Source organism: Acyrthosiphon pisum, chromosome A3 (genome assembly GCF_005508785.2).
Source record: "Acyrthosiphon pisum isolate AL4f chromosome A3, pea_aphid_22Mar2018_4r6ur, whole genome shotgun sequence".
Classification (NCBI taxonomy): domain Eukaryota; kingdom Metazoa; phylum Arthropoda; class Insecta; order Hemiptera; family Aphididae; genus Acyrthosiphon; species Acyrthosiphon pisum.
In genome coordinates this window covers 26,624,459-26,646,609 of record NC_042496.1, presented here as the reverse complement: position 1 = coordinate 26,646,609, position 22,151 = coordinate 26,624,459, and the positions used below count along the sequence as shown (strand labels likewise).

At 28.1% G+C, this 22,151-nt stretch overlaps 2 protein-coding genes and 1 non-coding gene across 5 annotated transcripts; 2 read left to right on the top strand and 1 right to left on the bottom strand.

Moving 5' to 3' along the window:
• Window positions 1-273: 273 nt before the first annotated feature.
• LOC115034440 (transmembrane protein 107-like) lies at window positions 274-9,656 on the bottom strand. Of its 2 annotated transcripts, none has more exons than XM_029491459.1 (5): window positions 9,102-9,139; window positions 2,949-3,098; window positions 1,846-1,913; window positions 594-694; window positions 274-507 (listed from the first exon to the last, which is right to left on the bottom strand). In XM_029491459.1, the coding sequence occupies exons 2-5, from the start codon at window positions 3,039-3,041 to the stop codon at window positions 350-352; spliced, it is 420 nt and encodes a 139-aa protein (XP_029347319.1). In that variant the 5' UTR covers window positions 3,042-3,098; window positions 9,102-9,139; the 3' UTR covers window positions 274-349. The 2 variants fall into 2 exon arrangements, with proteins under 2 accessions (XP_029347319.1, XP_029347318.1); XM_029491458.1 differs by lacking the exon at window positions 9,102-9,139 and adding an exon at window positions 9,322-9,656 and having other exon boundaries at window positions 295-507.
• A 159-nt stretch (window positions 9,657-9,815) lies between these two features.
• Window positions 9,816-17,753, top strand: LOC100164397 (mediator of RNA polymerase II transcription subunit 1). 2 transcript variants are annotated; one of them, XM_001952828.5, is made up of 10 exons: window positions 9,816-10,125; window positions 10,262-10,404; window positions 11,287-11,420; window positions 11,536-11,671; window positions 13,013-13,259; window positions 13,339-13,531; window positions 13,601-13,802; window positions 14,521-14,698; window positions 14,766-14,988; window positions 15,049-17,753. In XM_001952828.5, exons 1-10 carry the CDS (start codon window positions 10,101-10,103, stop codon window positions 17,579-17,581), a joined length of 4,014 nt encoding a protein of 1,337 aa, XP_001952863.2. In that variant the 5' UTR covers window positions 9,816-10,100; the 3' UTR covers window positions 17,582-17,753. The 2 variants fall into 2 exon arrangements, with proteins under 2 accessions (XP_001952863.2, XP_029347316.1); XM_029491456.1 differs by lacking the exons at window positions 9,816-10,125; window positions 10,262-10,404; window positions 11,287-11,420; window positions 11,536-11,671 and adding an exon at window positions 12,871-12,941.
• Window positions 17,754-18,750: 997 nt separating this feature from the next.
• On the top strand, window positions 18,751-18,834 carry TRNAL-UAA. Its single transcript has one exon. It is a non-coding gene; the product is annotated as a tRNA-Leu (tRNA).
• The last annotated feature ends 3,317 nt before the right edge of the window (window positions 18,835-22,151 follow it).

Below are 22,151 nucleotides of genomic sequence, written 5' to 3'. Positions count from 1 at the left end.
AACTTATAATAGCCAAGTAAAAATGCTGAGCGCTATTTAATAACTCAATAAATCATTCGTCTAACCATGCGTTAACAAGTAAAAAATAACTATTATAATGATAATATGTTTATTAATCTGAATTTAAATAATTTATAATTTATTTTAACAATATATTTTTAAGGTTTTGAATCCTCAAAATTGTATCTAATATAAAATAAAATGCATATAATACAAATTTTGACTTTAGTCAATTTTATAATAAGTCATACCTATTATAATTAAAACGTTCCATATAAAAGTTAAAAAGTGTACATATTAGATGGGTATATATATCAATAACTTAAATTAATTTTTCATAAGAACATCATTATTTTTTCATTATAAAGGAATAGCATATCATAATTAGTTCGATCGAACACGGCAATATGCTGCATAAAAAAAACACGGACCAAAACATCTCACAACTCCACAAATCTTGAAGGAAATAAAACATCATCATAGTAGCCACTCCATGGCAAATCATAGCTAAGATTGGATAAGTTAAGAAAAAACAGATTTGTTAATTATTATTGATACAAAAATATACACAAAATGTAAAGAAAAAAGGATACATATAAAACCGTTGGTAGGAGAAAACATTGTTATACCACTCATAAATCCAAACATTTCGATACCAATGAACCCAATTGAAAGTGTGTAACCAATCATCAACCTATATGGATGTAAAGAATAAATTACCTATATTTATAATAAAGAAAATCAAGCATTTTATGTCATTATTATTAAATTCAATGCAGTGTATATTAAGAATTGTTCCATGTAAAGTAGTGAAATTCAATAAAAAAAAAAAACATGTGTATATACAAAATATCAGTTTATTATTTATGTGGGAAAAAATTAGCAAATATACACTGTCCCAAACAAAGTAATACACTAACAACATTGTAACATGGTATGTATATTATTTCTAAATTCATATTACAGTAATTACTTTAAAAAGCTTATATTATTATAAGAATTATCATCATAGGACGAAAGAGTACCGACAGATAACAGTTACTGCCTTACAGTTTTGGAATTTTTTACAACATAAAGGCGCGTCAAAACGGATCAGCTTTTGCCGCATGGCACGGCCGTGCGGCATGATGAGTATGTATAGGTACATAAATAAATTTTCCACGGCTTTTTTTCACGTGGCAAAATATCCGATCGGCCTAACATCAAAAGAAAGCCGCGTGGATTGTGCCACTCAACTATGCCACGTGTGTGTTGATTTATGTTTGGCAAAGCCGCGAGGCATCAGTACTTAATTTTTAAGTATTTAAATAATTGTATAAGTAATTAGTAGCGGAATAAACTTTTTTCAAATGCTACACCGCATGGACGCGTATTTGCCGCGCGTCAAAAGCTGCTTCATCTGGACGCGTCTTATAAATATAAATTGAAAAACTTGAAAATGTTTCAATACATTTTTAAAGATATATTCACAATTGAAACTTGAAAGTCTATTTATGTGCAAAACATAGCTGAGATGTGTGTAGTGTGCTAATGATATTTTTCGGCATAATTCTGTTATGTGGTGTCAATATTATAATAATATAATATATTTTCTTTACCCTTAATATTAATAAATCGTGATTAATATTTTAAAAAACTATCATAGTATAACGACGAGGCATGACCTAATACCGTGCCAAACGTATTAAATTAAATATTTTAATGTCTACAGTGAAAAGTTTATACGATACGAAAAAATTGCATCAATTAAAGCAATACATAAACCAACAAACACCATCATCTACAAAATTCCTTTTTTGGTAGGCGCATAATATGCGTATATATATAACATTTTTTTTAATTTACCTTTTGTCTTGTTCCATGTAAAGGTCGTTGTCATAATCGTATGGTAGACAGGCTTTTACATTTTGCTCCTAAGTAATTGTGACCATTCAAAATTACATTAAACCGTAATTAATTAATTTTACACGTGATACCAAATTGTAATCAAGTAATGTAGCGTTGACAAAAATATTAAATATTTAAGAGTAATATGTATAATAATACCGGGTTGGACGATAGGGACTGGGTTACAGATTAGATAATGTATTTCGGTATTAAATTTAAAATGTTAAAAGCATTGTTACCAAAAATATGCAAAATTGACTAAGTGTCTGCAGTATATATTAATATATTATCATAAAAAAATGTTGCACACGTCATTTCAATATAAGTCTGGAATTAATTATTGCTATACAGACTGTGTGTCGTTACATAATATAACTTCGAAGTTCGAATACTCTACACTATTATTACATACATATACATATTATTATATTTGAAACTACTAATCAAAACAGCCAGATTAGTATGAGATTTAAAAAATCATATGATTATGATTTTAAAAAAAATCATATGATTATGATTTTAAAAAATAATACTTTTATATGGTCAGCTATGACGTCACGTTAATGTTTTTCTTTTTTTCAGTCCTTGAACAATAACTTTGATTGTTTATGTCAGAGCAGTGAGTTATAATGTGCGTCAATAGATACACAAATAGAATTTAATTGATTATATATCTCAATAGTCATATTATTACATCAATATTGAACGTTAGTGGTTGGGAACAACGTGGCAGGTTTCAGTATTTGCGCATAATATTATAATAAATGGAGCGTTTACACCTTGGATCGATCATAATTCATAATCCCGTGTGGGAATGAACAACTATTGAGATGATGCGTTATAAAGCAAATTCGTATGTAGTATGTACCTTAAATACAATTCAGTGATAAATAATAATTGTATTGTAGAAACTAGAAATATTAATCGTGTGTTTCTGCGTGGTTACTGAAATATTTGGTATCAATAGACATGAAGTCAACGCTACATACGTTTTATACCTAATATGATGTATTGGTATGTTATAATTTGATTTGGCATAACGTTTTTTTTTAATGTCTTACCCTATGGTTTAAAGCCATGACGAGCATTATAAAGTGAGCAACGAGACATAAAAATCTCGCTGGAATAAGACCATCAGCACAAAACGTCGACATTGTTGAACGACAGTATATATATATTTAGTTTTGCCGTGTCTTATCCAATATGCTTACCTTAAGACGAAAAATTGAATTATTCAACACATAAAATATAAATTAACAATGTCTATAAAGCTATTTACAGTTATCTACACGTAGACATTAAGACATTCACTACTAACGTAATTAATACTTGAACAATATATTTAACACGAAAACAAATACAATATGGAATAGGTAATATTTATATATTATGCAAATGGTAAATAATTAGGCATTCGTCTTGTACATTTCCTTGGGAACCTATAAGTAGGTACCTATTATACTTACATGGATGTATGTTTATTTACATGATATCCAGAACCAGACGTAAGCAATGACTAGAGTAGATTTTTATGCATTAAAAAAACCAAACATGCGCTAAAAAATCTTAAGTATGCATAAATATATTTTGCACTAAAATGTTCAAATACGCATGAAAACAAATAAATATGCAATCAAAAATTAGCAAGACCTTTATTTTCTGAATATTTAATTTAAATAATAAATTTAAAATTATGCAATGCTTCTATAAATACATTTCTTTAAAATATCTGTTTTATAAGTAGTTTTAATCTAGGAATATAAGAAAAAAATTAATTCCCAAATATATTTGGGAAAACGAGCCTACATAAACAGGCTACAAGTAATGGGCAGTGTTAGGACTTATCTAGATAAATTTATCTAGATGAATATCTAGATAATTATTTGTTCATCTTTTATCTTATCTAGATAAATAGTTACAAACGTTCATCTTAGATAATTTTTCTACTAATCTAAATAAATTCATCTAGATACATTTTTTATTGATAAATATCACGAAATTGTACCAAATTTTTAAATATTTATCTAGATTCTCAAACAAAGTTTATGGTTAATAAATAATTATTTTTATTTATAACATTATAATTATTATTATGTTCCTAGTGCCCAACTAAAATATACTAAAATTTATAACCATTTAAAAAATAATTGTATCTTTTTTTTATCTAGATAAATATGAGTTAAGTTATCTTTTATCTCTATCTAGATACATTTGAGTTGCATTATCTTTATCTTTATCTAGATAAAAAAATACTTATCTAATCCGAACACTGGTAATGGGTATGCCTATTAATTTATTTAATTTAGTAAATCAAAATTATAAAAATATAATATTTATTTTATATACCTACTATCAATACTATCTAGTGATTATTTCAAAAATGTCTAAAATAAACACCTAAGTATGCATTAAAAGATTAAATATGCATTTAAAATCGTAAAATAAGCCATTAACATAAAAAATAAATGGGTAAATTTTGATATATCCAAAATACCCGCTGAATTTAAAGATATAAGTATTACGTACCTATACTATAACTGACATCATACAAAAGAGATTAAGTTTTTAATATATTTTAAGTATAAGAAATAAATAAAGAACACTTACTAACTATTTATCACATTTGAAGCAAGACTAATTTAAAATCTTAGAGTAATATATTATATAATATAAATATAATGGAGCTAGGTCATTGTCAAATATTTTTTATATTAATAATGTTGTGATAATTTTTATAAATTTAGTTATGTAATTTGCTACAAAGCACACATAACTTGGTATCTACACATTTGCAAGTTAAATTAGTTATTTTCTTAATAACTCAATTATTACATTATGTAGATACTAATCTACAAGTAAAATGTTCATCACGTAATTCATTTTAGCACATATTAAATCTTATAAACTTCAATGTTAATATTTTGGTTTTAGATCTCACAATAATAGCTTATTAAGTGTAAAACCTTGTAGCCCAATGTCACTCGTTAGTTATGTTTTGATAGAGACAGGTGGTTACAAAATTTGAATTTTACTTGTTTATAATAAAACATTTATAATATATTATTATGTACAGTAGGTACCTGCATTTAAAAACGGATATGTACGCATATTATGTGATTAATAGGATATAAGAATATAGGAATTGATTTTCATACTTACACAATTTTGAATTCCATAAGTTTTTTAAAATAATTGAAAATTTCAAATAATAGGTAATTACGAGTTCAAGCTGATCTAAATAGGTACCTATAGCTGTCTTAAAAATAAAATATTAAGAAACACAATTTAAAATGATGAAGCAATGTAATATATTAATTATTACAGTAACGACTATTTATTATTAGTTATTTCTTATTACGTGCATAGGTATATATGTAATATAATATTCTAATGTTTGTCCAAGACTCAGCATTTTATAAGTGTAAAAACCAATATCATACGGAATTTACATGTGTTTATAATATACATAGGTACTAATAGGAAAACGATGAAGTTTTTTCCTTAAAACTGATATTATACTATAATAGTATATACGACCGGAAAATTGAACACAAGGTTGTCCATATTATGTTATTATTACTTATCTAACTATCACAAAAAATCTCAAAAATCGATTATAAATATTTAATTTCATAAGAGTTCAAAGATTTAATTTTATAAAATACAAATTTTTTATAACAATATGTCAAAAAATTGTAACACTTTCCTTTTAATCAATATTGGGCTGCATAAACAATTTATTAAATTGAATGCTTCACTAAAAATTTAATGGACCAATCGTGGGCCACTAAATCTTGTTTAAGGGACATTAGCCCATTATTGATTCATTCAATGTTTTGTGTAACCCGGCATAAGTATGTTGTAAGTATTTTATTAGTATAACGATAATATATAGCTTATAATACCTACAATAGGTAATTTTAAACAAACAAATTCCAAAAAAGATTAATCCCATCCTTCTATGACATTGGTACGGTACTTGAATTTAATAATTCACAGTTCACATATTGAATTTGCTGTTGCACTTGTACATAAATACATAGGATGACGTATATCACAGTTGTCGGTTGATATGTGGGCAAAATACAATTTACTGTAAGGACTTCTTAGTTAGTCATAATCAGCAAGGCTGGGCATTAACGAGTTAAAAAGTTAAAGTTAAGTTAATAAGTTAATTTTATATTAACTTTTTAACTTACTGTTAACTTACTAAATTTCTTTTTTAATTAACGTGAAATTAACGAGTTAATTTTTCAGAAGTAAGTTAAGTTAATTTATTTTGTTTTTAATTTTATCATATTTCACTACTTTAGTACCTATATTTCGTTTTCATGTCAAAAAATATTTACCGTGGATCGTTTAAAGTAAAAAATGTATATAATTCGAATTTAACTAATATGGAAACACTGTATAAAATATAAACACTATAATCTATAATTTAGTTTTGGGTTGGAAAAAATTAAGTATGTTAGCGTTGTATAAACAAATTAACTTTTTTTTAACTTAATAAAAAGTTAACAAAAATTGTGTATTAACTTTTAACTTAACTGAGTTAACCTATAGTTAAATTAACTTTTAACTTTTAAATTTTTGTTATTGGTGCATATTAACTTAACTTAACTGAGTCAAAAAAAATCATTAACTTGCCCAGCCTTGATAATCAGAATTAATATTCTAGTATTATATTGTTGAACTTACATCAGACCGACAAAACAGCAACACTCTGTTTCCCGATACATATAGGAGACAAAATGGATTCAATTCCACGACATAATACAAATACTGAAGATACAATGTTTGTGCAGATCCCTACTTTGGGGGGGGACTAGGGGGGGCGGCAACAGCCTCGGAGGCCTGTTTAGGGCCCCATATATATAACTGTAATGCAATCATATACGTTTTATTTATACCAATCAACATTAAATAATGTTGTATCTTATTCGATGGCAAAGTAAATCTAGTTGGTCCATTGAGGAGGTCAAAATGCCCAATAGTTTTCAAAAGCGCCAGAAAAAACCACATAAAAATTAAGGAAAAACGGGAATTTTTACGCAAAATCGTTTTTTTGCCAAAGTCGATTTTGGTTTTATTTGGTGTAACTCTAAAACAAATGTTTACAAAAGGTTTTAACCTATTCTTATTTCTTATTGTTATAAAATTCATTATTTTTGAGTTTAGGGAACTTGAATAACTTTTTTTATAGTTCAGATATTGAAAAAATAAAAACAATGGGTCACAGTAAATGATTTCCTCTTTAAAGTGTGAACATTTGGTGGCTTAGCTTGCCAGCTTGGACTACAGCCTGAATGGTTATTATCCGCGAAACAGTTTTTGATATGTTAAACATTTTTAAGTCGGAGAAAACACATGCGGGTGTATAATATAGCGTCCTTTTAAAATAAAAATAACATTTCATATGAATTGTACCTATATAATATACAAAACGTGTTATCGATGTTGCTAAACATACGTTTTTATCATTTCCGTACCGATAATAAATATAATGACATAAACCATTATGCACTATGCACACGGTATGGCGATATGAAACGATTGTTCAATATGTATATAGTTAACATGTGTCATGTGTTAGGTATATCAGTATATGTTTGTATTATGAATTATACCAGGGGCGTCATCTCAGTTTTTTTTCTGGGCGTGCAAACTTTTAGGCAGGCCAATTTTGACATTTCACCAGGCCATTAAAAAAATATATATATTTATATATATACATATAAATGTAGGAAACCTATGCAAACCTATGTAAATATTCTTTCCTTCCCTTTTATAATTCTAATTGAAACTCATAACGACTAATACAACTTTTAAATAGCTAGCAATTCAAAGAATTAAAAGCTTATAAGCAGTTAAAGCAACCAGTTAATGCCATTACTGTACATAAACAAAAACTTAAAATATATATATTTTATATTACCTATATATGAAAACATGTATAAGTTAATTATGGCGGCACATTGGAGTATTAATGGCAGGCCAATTGTTAACATTTTTTAAGTTAGTGGTGCCATTGCACACCCTGCCCCCCCCCCCCCCAAATGACGCCCCTGAATTATACGGATAAATTTAAGGCCAAAAATAATATGTATTTACAGAAAATCGGGGTGTGTCCGACGACTGTAAAAAATATTAAAATGTAATAATACCGCACGAAATAACATTGAATTTAGAATATAAAATATAATGTTAATAGACAATATAATTTATAAAAACATCGTAAATTAATCTCGAAAACAGGGCAATTTAATAATACGAATAAAACCAATTGTTATTCTAACTACCTATTTTAAAAATAGGTTTAAATAATTTTTTTTATTAGAAATTTAAGTTTAAATTATAGGTATGTTGTCATAATTATTGTTAACTACCCACCACAATTTAATATTTCTATATCATACTATGTGCCAAGTTCCGAAAAAGTAACATCCATTACAACAAAATACAAATATCTAACAAAATTTCAAAAATATGTTAAGTACATGTAGATTATGCACAATATGCTTAATTTATATTTTTAATTTAGATGGAAGCCAGACACACAATACACGCCCTGGCATGTACACAATTTTTGGAAACATTTCGGTTTCGGATTATAACATCAAATCAATCGACAATATTCGAATTACTCAAGAATAATTTTGGAACTAGGTATATACATGTCCTTATCAAATAATTATATATAATATCATTAATATGTGTCATTGTGGAGGTGTGTAATATGAGAAGCGGCAACTAAAACATATTTAGATTGTAGTAACTACTGTAGGTATACCGTATACGTGGGTGGGTGGTGTGTCGTGTATAGCTGGTACCATAGAAATCTTTAAGGATCGTTAAAGAATTTCTAAAAATTGAGGGGTTTTATGTGCTTAAAATTTATATTATTACAACTTATTATAAATTAATAAATATATTTTTTAATTTTGAAGGGGTACCGGATATTATTTTCAGCAGTTTTTTTAAACTCTAGTGTCGGGAATTGAAAGTCAAAATAATTAAAATTTGTTATGAGATATTTATACCTAGGTATACTATACTATACTGTACTATATCTACTAAGTACCTATATGTGATTATACTTAAAACAATAAAACTATGGTAAAAGAATCACGAACGTCACTGCAACTACAAATATTCAAAAGGAATGAAATAATATACTATACACATCAAAAAGCACAGTACAACAAGTTACTTACTCGAAAAACATATTGTATTATTGATAAGACAAAATTACTTTAATAAAATAATAAGTTTCAGTTTTAAATTTAAATTTTACAATTAACAACAAATTGTAAAGTTTTAATTTGTTATAATATTATAAACAAATGGGTAATCTAAAAGATTTGTATATGAAGTATTCATTAAAAATGTACGTGAACTAGGTAAGTCATACAGAAAAATACAATATTACTTTACCTAATAGTCTTCGCAGATCATCGTTGTTCATATTATTATGGGTCGCCATGGTAACCCGTATAATATTAGTAAACAAATATTTTATAATAACACCAACGTCGATTCACAATAAATCGTAATTTGTTTTCCGATAAAGAGACACGTCAATGTGTTACTGTTAATTGGTAGGTAGGTTCTTGGTTTAGGTTGTTTAGAGATTTTTAAAATTGTATTAGCAACTAGAAATACGTATTAAATAAGGTCGCTGGGGTCAGTGAGTACCCTAAGTCCTAAGTACTAACATCGAACACTGGTGACACTCGGCACTCCTTCCCGATCGACTTTCAACAATTCTACCCCATACCGTTATTCATTATGTTATTATTGATAACACAAAATTGATAAACCTTTTTCGATAATAGTGTTTACGTACGAGGGCGCTCGGTTCGGTGTACCGGAGAATTACATCCTTAAGAAACATAAAGTTTGAGGTTATAAAAAACATCATATTATCGAGAAAAAAAAACAACAATAAAAAAAAACCTTATATTAAGTTATAGTAATACAAGAGGTGAAGAAGACTGATATAGTGAATATACAAGACGTGTCGAAGTTTATACAACTGTATTCATTACTCATTTACAATTTTATTACTTTCTACGAATACGTTATTATTATTATTATTATTATTATTATTATTATCGTACAACTATCAGCTGCTGAAAAGCGTGTCCCAGTTTCGCTCTGTCTAAGTATTTTGCCGATTTTTCCCTTTCTCTTCGAAACTAGTTTCAACGATCATGAACGCCGCCACACAGTCAGCAGGTAAGATCGTATTCTAGATTTCTAGCTAGTATTTTTTCGGCCACTTAGGTGGTCTAGACTCCAGTCAACGATAACGAACGTAGGGAAATGTTGAGATATTAAGTAACATATCATTTGGTATTCATGTCGGCCACAGTCCTGTTGCACAATGGGATATCAGAGGATAAATCGAGAAAACTTCAAATGCAGTTGATGATGGAAAAGTTGCGGAGCAAAGCACTCCAGTCCCAGTACAAACCGTTGACGGACTCTATTAAAAACATCAAACTGGCTTTACTGGTGAGTTGACAAATAGTTATTAAGTATTTACGTTTGATTGCATTTTGCATCGGTAACGTTTACTTAACAGTATTTTATATCTATGAACAACTATAATGATTTTCGTATTAGAATCAAGGCCTATTTTACAGAAATGGGGTCTTGGAGAAAATCTTATTTGATGCCCATTACCTGTGTACATTTTTAACCCTATTTTTAACTAAGCTTAATATTAATAGCCTCGAATATTTATAATACTGTGTACCTACTTTATTAGTATTATACTTATTATTTTAGAGTGATTAGAACTATACAACCCTGATTCAAGTTAATATAAATAACTACCTAGTAACTGCCTGTATAACTTGATATTATAATAATTATATATACTTTAACGTAGGTAATTGTTATTTAAGCAATCTTTTACATACCTATTTAAAACGTTTTAAATTATTAACAATGAGATTATAAGAAATACATTTTGGTGAATATACTTCGAATGGATGAGTGTTGAACTTCGAATTATTGAGTGTTGAAGGCTAGTTTTCCCTAAATTTTTACTACAAATTAACAAGTGTACTCAAATGCATTGTTTATATTCAAATAACTGCAAGATTTTTAAGGGAACAAGCAATTACTTTGAATTACCAAAAGTTTCTAGTTATCGAAGGTTTACATTATTGAGAGTCGACTGTACCCTGTTGGTGGTTACATATGGTGATTGAGGTTATGAGAATTAACTATGTTTAATATTAAAACATTGGAATTCAATTTATCAATAATTAAAATTAAATTTTAAGTATATTGTATAGCTTATATAATGTATCTTATGATGTACCTATTATGAACACTAAAAAAATATAGAAATCTTACTAATATAGGTATCATGTTTTTTTTTCTTAGGAAAAACGTATTAATGTAGATCCAAATGAAAAATGTCTTGTTCAAAAATCTCTGGATCTACTACAACAAAATATCAAGGTGACTACTTTGCAGACAATGATTGAACGTTTAGACAGTGTCAGCAGGCATTTAGGGTAACTTTAAATGTTTATTATTGACACTTTTATGCTATAATATTACATTATTAGTATTTTGTTATTCATTCTATATTTATGAATTTAATAATATGTATATATATATTTTTTTTAGTTTAAAGTTTACTGTCGGACCTTCTGGTAAAGATATATTTGTTTCTTCAGATATGTTTTATTTGGAAATTATATTAGAAGACAATGGAGGAGTAAAAGATGTAAAGATTCATCATGATGGAAAATCAGAACCACAAGTACAATAATTAATTATACTATTTCTACAATATCTTCATATTAAATATTTATTTATTTATTTATTATGTTTCTTGTTTCATACAATATTAAATTAGAAGAATTAAACTAAAATGTAATGATACAACAAACAATAAAAACTCTGATTCTTTAATAGTTTGATGTAAAAGAAAACAAAAAATTGATAAATAAATAAATATATATATGGGCATATTAAATTAGTTTAATAATGTACTTATTTAATTTTTTAATAATGATATAGTTTGTTATCTCATTGAATTTCAACTCACACTCTTACTTATACGCGTAATCTCATACCATTTGATAATGTAGTTTCTAATTATTATTTACTACTATTGCTCAGTAATTTTGAATCAACTTTTAATGTTAAATCTTTTATTAAAATTCTATACTTAACGTTTAATATACTTTTTATAAATAACTCATAACTTATTATCTATATTCAAGAACCAATAAAGGAAAGTCTGTGTATGCATCAATATTTTATCATTAATTAATTTACCTTATACAATATTATGTTATAGTATTAGAGTACACTATACAAAATATAATTCTTTTTAGCTTATAAGTATTAAGTACTTAATTTCTTAGAATAATGATAGTTATTAGAGCTATATCTACTAGGTTTTTAATTTTTATTCACATTATTCATTGATTTATGGGGAATAAAAAAAAACCTCATTATATTATTGAGCTAGATACCTCACAATCATCTATCTTATATATTTTAATGATTCCATCTTAAATAATAATATTTTACTGATTTGAAAATTATAATATCATTTTTTTTTTTTTTTTGTTCTGAAGACAATTTATAGTGAAACTAGAAATTCAATTTTTTTTTCAATACTAAAAAACATTTTACGAGCAATTTTACAAGCAAGGCTTATGCTATTTTAAAAACAGAAAAAGATGCAAAATGTTGGTTCACTATCATCATTAGCACAAAAATACATATCAAATTAACTATGGAAAAAACCCAATTGCCAATTGGTAAATAATCGCATGAAGTGGGCTACTTTTGCCCGTAAAAACAGGCCAAGTAATCTGGAAACTTTTAAATATTATATAAGATAGACAATTGTGTGGTTTCTGGCTTAATGATATCTTGCGATTGTTTTAAATTTTTCAATACCTATCTCCTAAAATAATAATTTTTTTTCAAATTTTGTCTAGATCGTATTAATAAGTTTGTCTACAATAATTATTTAAGAGAAAAAATTGTGTTGTGTGTTCCTTTAATATTGATAGGTATCAATATTTATTTACCTTTATTTATATTTCTTTTAAATATATGTTTTGATAAATATTTATGTTTTTAGAGTTGCGCTGATCTGATAAAAAGTCTTGCCAACTGTGACTTTGCTGATTTTACATCTCAACTTGAAGGATTAGCATCTATTTATCAATTGAATGCAGATAAAATGGTTAAGTGTCGTGCTTTTAATGCTCTTCAAACTCTAGAAGCTGATTTAGAAACTTTTGCCCAAGTTCATTACACTTATCATAAAGATTTGATATCAATGGTACATAAGACTCCATTAGGAGTAGTTAAACCTAGAAGAGGAGGTACTTAAATTAAATAATATGTATTAATATGCAGTTAAAATGTGATTAGTAAATTAATTCAAATTTATAATTTTTATAGGACATCCAATGAAAATAATTTTTTTTGTTTCTCCTTATGATTTATTGGATGTAGAAAATAATACTATGATGAATTTAGACAAGGAAACTCTTGATGTTGGTTGTTATGCCACGGTGTGCATTGAAGCAGCTACCACAACTAATGTTCAATCTACTTCATTATTAAGTGCTTCTAGAAGTTCAACTGGGATAAAGTATTTTGATATTTATATTAACAAATTATTTATAAATTTAATAATCATATTTAAATATTTTTTTTTTAGTACACCAATATTTGTACCATTTACAGTTCAAAACAGTATTACTCTTCCTGCAGTATTTGTATTGAGATTAAACGAACCAATGCCGATTTGTCTCCAACTAGCCGAAAATATAAAATCTGTTATTGAAATGGATTTAGAGATGTCTGCACCTAGATCTTTGCTTGGAATGATCATTGAACCAAGTTCACAACCTCTCAGTGTTGTAAGTTAAATAAAAAATTAATGTAGGTAATTCACTACTTAAATTTCTTTTAAAGATTTAATATCTCAATATTTTACAACATAATATATTGTTTGCCGTAGTCTTTATAGTTTATTATTTATTTATATACCTATAGATAACTTAATTTTAATTTTTTATTTAATCAGTAATTATTTATTATATTTACCAATTTTTTATTGGTTTGTTAATTTTGTTTATTTATTTTTACTGAGATAAAAATAAGAATGTCAAATTTTTTAAATACATAATGTAGCTCCGTACTTCTTTCGATTCATGATACATGATAGTAATACTGTGATAATAAAGTTGAATGCAATGACATATTATCATTTTTGAGGTACATAAAATTCTAAAGCTTTGTTAAACTGTGGTACTTAAATTTAAATTTTAAAACATGATGAAATTGTTCAATTTCTTTATTAAATAAAATGTTTTCTATATTTAAAATCAGCTTCAATTTTACCAAATATTCCCAATCACAATATTATGTTGAAATAAATATATAACATATTAGCACAGAATTTATGTATATCATTTAAATTAATTAGTCATAATATAGTTGATATATTTTAATGTTTTATACTTTTGCATTTTTTTTTCCCAATTAAAACTGTAAAATACTATTTCTATATTTATAATACTAATCTTTATTCTTTTTATTTGTTATTACTTATTCTTGTTGTTTTATTTTTGTTAGACATTACCAGATCAGCAGCATTGCTATTTTTTGACCGATTCCAATCTAAAGGGTGTATTTATACAAAACATAAAGTTTACTCATCCATCTCAAGTAACTAGAATTATAGCTTATCTCCGACAACAAGCATTATTCAATTGTTTGATTCGTTCATGTGTGCGTCCAGAATGTCAGCAGGGTAAGTTCTATTAATATTTAACTTTGTTATTATAGTTTATTGTAATATATAGTAAATTGATTTCCAGAAATGTTCAATACAACAGTATTTGAAATTGCTGCATATGAAGAAATGTCATGGCAACATTTAGTTGTTTCATTTGAACATCCAATTGAAGAAAGTTTAGCAACTGCTGAATTTGATCTATCTGATATATCTAGACTGCAGTGTCAGGTTTACACATCTTCATCAGAAACAAACGGTGAATCGGTTTTAACTTCACCTGAATTTGCGAGTAGAGTACTGCAAAGGTTTGTAGTTAAATTTTAGTATAAATTTTGAAGACAATTTACTAACTATAATTATTTTAGATGTTTTTCAATTCCAATAACAATGCGAAGTCTTATTCAAACGTGGGAACGAGAAAACCAACAAAGCCTTGAAACTAATATTAAAAATAATTTATCTGGAACTGGAGGATCAAACAATTTAGGGGATAGCTCTGACTTAAATCAACATTTTGCTGATCCTTCAGCTGGTCCTGATTTTCCATCTGATCTAGATGTCAAACTTGAACCTTTGGATGGAGCTAGTTCTCTTGATTGTTTTCCAGCATCCATGATTCAAAGAGATTTGGACCAATATATTTCAGACCCCTCATTTTTGCCTGATATAGATTTTAATCAGTTTCCAATGGATGTTGATCAAGAAGAACAAAAAGAGCAGTCGTCTTTTAGGGATGCCAGCCTTCAAGAAGATCCACCTGATCCAAAAAATTCACCAACTAAAACTGAAGAACTAATAAGCATATTAGCAGATGATAATGGAAAAGGTGAAGACGAAAAACCTCCTCCAGACACAGGTCAAGTCATAATAGAAACATCAAGTGACGACTCAGTGGAAAAAAGTAGTTCCACAGTTTCTGGAGAATTTGACACTATAAATGAAGATGTTGAACAATCCAGTCAATCATTATTTGAAATTGATGATGATGGTCCAGATCTTCATGATCTCAATGATGTTAAAGAGTTTATTAAAATGACAGCTAAAGATGTAGCATTAGTTTCTATGAAAGACGAAGACAAAAAAGACATTACTTCAGATAAAATACACCAATCGCCTTCAGTTAGTATAACAGCTGTGGATTTGAGTTCTATTCCTTCTCCACAAATATTACCACAAGTTACTGTTGACAGAAGGCCAAATATTGAAGTTATACCCATACCAAATGTACCTAGCTCTATAACTATTACTCCGATTTCTGCTAAGACTATAGCTGAAGAGAAGTCTAAGAAAAGTAAAAAAGATATTGAAGGTAAAATAGAAAAGAAAAGGAAAAGAAAATTGGAGACTGAAACCAATGTACCCGAAAAATTAAAAAAACACTCTGGGTCTCTTAAAATGTCAGACTCCAGTCGGTCATCATCACCAAGTGATTATGCTTCAAATCAGTTACCTTCAAGTACTATGATGATGAAGTTGGGAACAGCTCAAAAATTAAAACAAAGTACATCCCCTACTTTATCTATTAGCAGTGTATCATTGCCTAATTCTAATAAGTATACAGTAACTTCACCAAAGTCAAATTCTGGCAAGCCTAGTTTGTCTGCGTTAAAAATGTCTGTTCATAGTCCAAAAAGTGAATCAAAGCAAAAGAGTAAAGAATTTTCAAAGGACAAGGAAAAACGAAGTTATGCTTCTAGTAACTCTTCGTTGAGCCAAAGTCCTAAAAGTTCAAAATCAAGTTCTAAAAAAAGTGATATTGAAGATCTTGGAACTCCCATTCCTCCTGACTCAAATAAAGCTCAAATGAAATGCCGCAAGCTAAGTGCTGTGATAGACCGTTTGTCAAAAGACAAAACTGCTCAACATTACTCCGTTGATTCTGAAGTACCTAAAAATAAAGAATCTACTCCAAAAGCTTTTGATAAAGGAATAGCATTGAATACAAATATAAATATGAAAAATCCCGACTCTTACCAGGTAAAACATAGTTCTGATGGAATGAAGATAACAATAAATAAAACAAGAACAAAGGAATCAAAACAAAAAAGTTCGGTTGCTGGTTCACCTAAACCTGGACCAAAATCTGGAAGTTTCAGTGGATTAAATAGTAAAAAGACTACCTATTCAATCCCAAAACCTGGTCCGAGTTCTTCTCAATCTAAACAATCATTTAGTGTACCAAAAAATAAGTCAAATTTGACTGTAACCAAAGTAAAATCTGGATCGGGTAAAATAAGAAGTGAAAAGTCTATTTTTGCTAGAGCTGAGATGAGGAAATCTAGTCCAACATCTAAAGATGAAGAATCTTTAAAAGTAGTTAATCCTGTCGAGAGTATTATTAAACATAAATTAGATACGAGTAAGTTTCAAATTCCAAAACTTTCTGCTCGAGCTAACGCTGACGAAAAAAGATGTACTGAAACAAAAGCCGATACTTCTAAACCCATGGATTTGGCCAAGAAGAGCGATGTAGACAAAAAGTACAACCAGGGTGATTATATTTGCCAGAAAAAAAGTACAACAGAACGATTAAATTCATTACCTGGTATAACAGTTACGACAGTTGAAGAAAGACTTAAACCCAAAGAATCTGCTTTGAGTAGCCTAAAAATTGACTTACCTTTAATTTCTTTCCATACCCCAAAAGCTGATACAACTGTTGAAATGTCAGAATGTAAAGACTACTCGCAAAAAAAAGAGGAAATACCGAATAACTCTGTATATCAACCAAAGCCTGTTACTCCTGTTACGACATACGCAACGACACCCTCTGTATCGGTACATATTCTCAAATCTCCTGTACCATCACCATTATTAGTACCTTCACCACATTCAGCATCTCCTTCAATTACCGATGAAGAACTCATTGATGATGCATTCGTGCGTGTTGGTAAATGATTGTCAATAATACAAAAGCCAATTGAGCTGATTGGCTTTTGTATTCAAAAACATAATCAATTTCCAATTTATTAATATGTAAAATGTAAATACTGTACAATACTTTTTTTGATTTAATTTCTTGATAAATAAAACTAAATACACCTTAATATGTTATCATTCTCAATATTAATTTTGTTTTACTTTTTTTAGTGTCTTCTTTTACGTAACTACCTTCTTACATATTATATTTAAATATTTTTGTTGAAAGTAAGTTATTTTCACTTTATGAAAAAAAAAAAAATAATAATAAAATCCACTGTTTTATTTTTATATTTTAAAAGCATTGTCAACTTTAATTATGTTTTATTGAAAATTGTGATAACTCGGTATTTTATTTTAAATTAAGAAAGTAAGTGATTAAATGTTTTGTATTCTGATCTCTAATACTAGAGAGATCAAATATACTTGAGATAAAGTTAGACTGTTCAATTAATTTGCTTAAGTTGACTAACCAATAACCATACTTTATGTTGAATTATTATTTATTTTATTTTGTATATTCAAATGTTTTATTATTGTTTCAAATTAAACGGTTCAATACATATTATTAAGGTTGGTACTTGATAATATTAAGTACCTAAGACACATTTTTTGGAGTACTTTATTTACAGTAAAATATTATATAAGAGAGCAACTCAATAAAAAATATTTAAAAAAAAACACCAATATAATATTATGATATTAGAATACTAATTACTAATTAGTGATTATGCTGAGTTAGCATTTAACGTATCAATAGTGAGCTAATAGTCTCTTAACCCTTGATTTAGTAGTCCATTACATTTTATTGAACTTTAATTTAATACATTTTTCATGCGATCCACATTACAATATTATTTGTTTTTATGGTGTTTAATACATTTAAAAATACTTAATAGTAAACACAATATTTGATAAAATTGAAACAATAATATAATTTGGTAAGACAACCTCTATTCAAATTTCAAACTTGCAGTTTGTTTGCTATTGATTTCAAGTTTAAGGCATAGTACTTGCTATAAGATTTTCGGAACAATATTCTTTAGTTTCTTTATAAACGAAGCTCGAGTTAACTTTTCAATCAGTTCGTTTGCCTTTAGTTTTGTATACATTTTTAAATTGGTGTAAAAACCACGCCGTTCGTATCTGTCAGGTTGGCCGAGCGGTCTAAGGCGCCAGATTTAAGCTCTGGTTCCCAAACGGGAGCGTGGGTTCGAACCCCACACCTGACAATTTTTTTGCTTTTTTTTTCAAATAGAACTTACTTAGTTGTACATATAATATAGCATTTTTTGATTGTGTAATGGGAATTATTGTTGTACACTGATTTTTATTATTATTCGTATAAAAATAATTGAAATTGAATGCGTTATCCGTTTGGTTAAGGATATCAGTTAACTAACTTCTGATGTACTTACTTACTTTTCTCATAAATAGTGTTTGCTATACCTACCTCCTTGCCATACCTCCTACCTAGCCTATTGGTCTACAGTCCACTCTAACTCTATAAGTATCTACCTAAGACGGCAAACTTATTTTTATAGTTTGTTTGCCGTCTGTCTATCTGAGACTTAGTTACGTACCTACCTATAAAGCCTATCACCTAGCAATTAATTCGATGGAATCGCTAGAGTTTCAGTAATACCTACCATATAAAGGTATACATATATAGGTATACGGTATACCTATACATATCTAGGTATTTTTCGCCAGTTTCGATATTAATTTATAGTTTTAAATAGGTAGGTATTTAATTATTCTACTTCTACAAACGACCGACCACAGACCCATCAAGTTGGAGCTGGAAGCTTGTTTCTAAAAACAATCATTGTGGCAAAAAACTGTAAGATTGACGATTGTAGGTTAGGTAGGTACAAAAATAATTTAAAATACCATATTAATTAATAATAATACATATATTCTTTACTCGATGCATAATATTGACATGATGACATATTTAAAATTCATACATTTGTCAATATTTAAGGATTAGATAAGATAAAATAAATAAAATTTGATTATAAGAAAAACACTAATTAGGTTCTGAATATGTAATTGTAGGTAACTAGGTAAGTACCTACTTATAATTATTATTCCATATTTAACAGTGGCGGATTAACGACAGGGTCCTCACTGATATACTTAATAACACACCTACCTACAATTAATTGAAAATGTTCGGATCATATCTGGACCATAAAAACTAAAATGCCGACTGGGCCTTTTTCCATAAATTCTCAACTAATGATTAAATATGCAATCATTTTCAGAGATTAATTTTGTTAAGCATTAAATGAAAATAATCCTCAACAAAATTAATAATTATAAAATGTGTTTAAAGTAGGTATTATTTTATTGATCCATGTAGCCATGTTGGTAATTGCTATATTAAGTAGATATAGCCGTATAAGTGTATAAATACCCACCTACTAACAAATCCAATGAATGCATTTTAAGTAATGGTTACAAAAATGTTTTGCACTGTCAAAAAAGCTTAACAGTGTAAGGTATAGGGTAGTATAAGGTTATTATAAGTCATAGTAGTAATTAAAGCTATATTTAAAAATATTTTCATATACATCTACGCACGATATTTTTCTTAAGCATTTTATGTGCAAGTTATTTCGATTTAAAATTGTATAAACTGTTCAATTTCTCTAGCTAATAAGCTCGAAAATGTATTACAAAGTTCCTCGAGAAATTACCAAAAGTAGGTAGTACGACTGAACATTTTAAAATAATACCTACTATAATAGCTGGTAACCTATATTATTATAATGCAGATGCAATATTTTTTTTTGCAAAAATGAATTCAACCTATATACGGCTATACCTATACTTACCTATTGGCTATTATTATTAGTTATTACAAATAGCAACATTTATATAGGCAATATAAAATATCCTAGACTGACACTACATCTGAGTTCAAATTCGTTTTTCGTAAACAATGATCATAGAATTCAAATTTAACACATCCATTACAGTGGACCCCCCCCCATTCGACATCTACTTGCCCGCTTTTTGTTACACTGCATTAGTGTGCACCCAGCCATAGGTATATAATATATTACAATAATATTGTTCATCTTACCGCCTTTTTTTATACTTACTTTGAACATGTGATAATTACCTTTAATAAACCATTTGGAACTCACTGATTTTAAGTTATCCTATCTTGTAAGTTGTAACGATCCTTTACAAACAAACTTTTTTTCCACTTTTCAGAATTATAAAGCCATAACAAATACTACTCGTGAAATAATATAGGTATACGGCCTTACTTATTATTGAAACGAAATTTTTTATGGCACGATGCAGGCTGGCCGGGAAAAAACGTTTCTGACGAAATACTATAATTTTATTTATAATTATATTAAACAGTTATTTTAGCCAAAACATCCAATTTTTATTCCATCATACTGATTGATCTAGTAATGCGATAATACTTTTTAAAACTGATTTGAATTCGTTATTATGTCTACTTGAGATTGGCCAGTTCACTTTTTCCAATTTCACCCCCCTCCCCTCCAACATCTTATAATTTAGCTTGACTATTTTGAAATTTCGGAATTTTCAAACGTTGATTATTCGGGATTTATTTGGAATTTAAACAGAAATCTCAAAATGTGGACTGACCGATCTCAAATATAGATATTCTAAAGAATTCAGATCAGTTATCTGAAATATTATCACATTATTATATCGATCGGTAGGACGGAACAAAAAAAAAGCGGGAGCGGTAAGTTGTAGCATAGAATTCTATGGTTGTAGTGACGGTTGTAGATTGATTATATATATCTTGAGTGTATTGATAATATAATAATTATTGATAATAATATATCACTAGGTACACTACATATATTATGCATTTATAATTATTATAATTAATAAAATATATAAGTAATAAGTATATATAAATTATAAGTATAGAATTGTACATTTGTACGTAGGTAATATATTTTTTGTCACGCCTGCACCGAAAGTTTGGTTTTCGACCGAGGTTGAAGCGTTGGAAAGCGACCATTTTCCGTCCAGCGGGCCGTTAAGTGGGAATCCCCTAGTGCCGGGCGAAACAGTGGAAATGCTCAAAAGTGCTGGGCGGGTATATCACGCGTATTTCATGCACAACCAGACACTGAAATCTATACCACGGTCCTTACAAATCATAAACTTTTGGTTACATATTATATACATATTACCTATAATCTCCTTGCATGACGCGTAAACATTATTACGTTGTTTTGTGTGTCGCGTTTGGTATAGACTAGGTAGTAGAAAACGGGTTTAACGCGAGGATTTGAATCAGCGTAATAATATCTGTAATATTATGCATTCATAATTTATTATTATAGTTTATAAATTATAAGAATTTGGTGACTTTAACATCAATTTTAATGATAAGAAATCGGAAACTTTTAAAACATTCCTTGTGTCCACATTCAATTTGCATATGATAAAAAATCCAGCAGAATCTACAACGAGAGATGACACCACATACTATCGATGCAGTATTTTCAAGATATTTGGAAAAAATTACATCACAAAC

Coding starts and splice junctions, on each gene's coding strand:
- LOC115034440 (XM_029491458.1), bottom strand. CDS start 3,041: ATGTCGACGTTTTGTGCTGATGGTCTTATTCCAGCGAGATTTTTATGT. Junction 1,914..2,948: donor TCATGGCTTTAAACCATAGG/GTAAGACATTAA, acceptor ACAATTACTTAG/GAGCAAAATGTAAAAGCCTG. Junction 508..593: donor TCCTACCAACGGTTTTATAT/GTATCCTTTTTT, acceptor ATCCAATCTTAG/CTATGATTTGCCATGGAGTG.
- LOC100164397 (XM_001952828.5), top strand. CDS start 10,101: ATGAACGCCGCCACACAGTCAGCAG. Junction 11,672..13,012: donor ATGGAAAATCAGAACCACAA/GTACAATAATTA, acceptor TTATGTTTTTAG/AGTTGCGCTGATCTGATAAA. Junction 14,989..15,048: donor GCGAGTAGAGTACTGCAAAG/GTTTGTAGTTAA, acceptor TAATTATTTTAG/ATGTTTTTCAATTCCAATAA.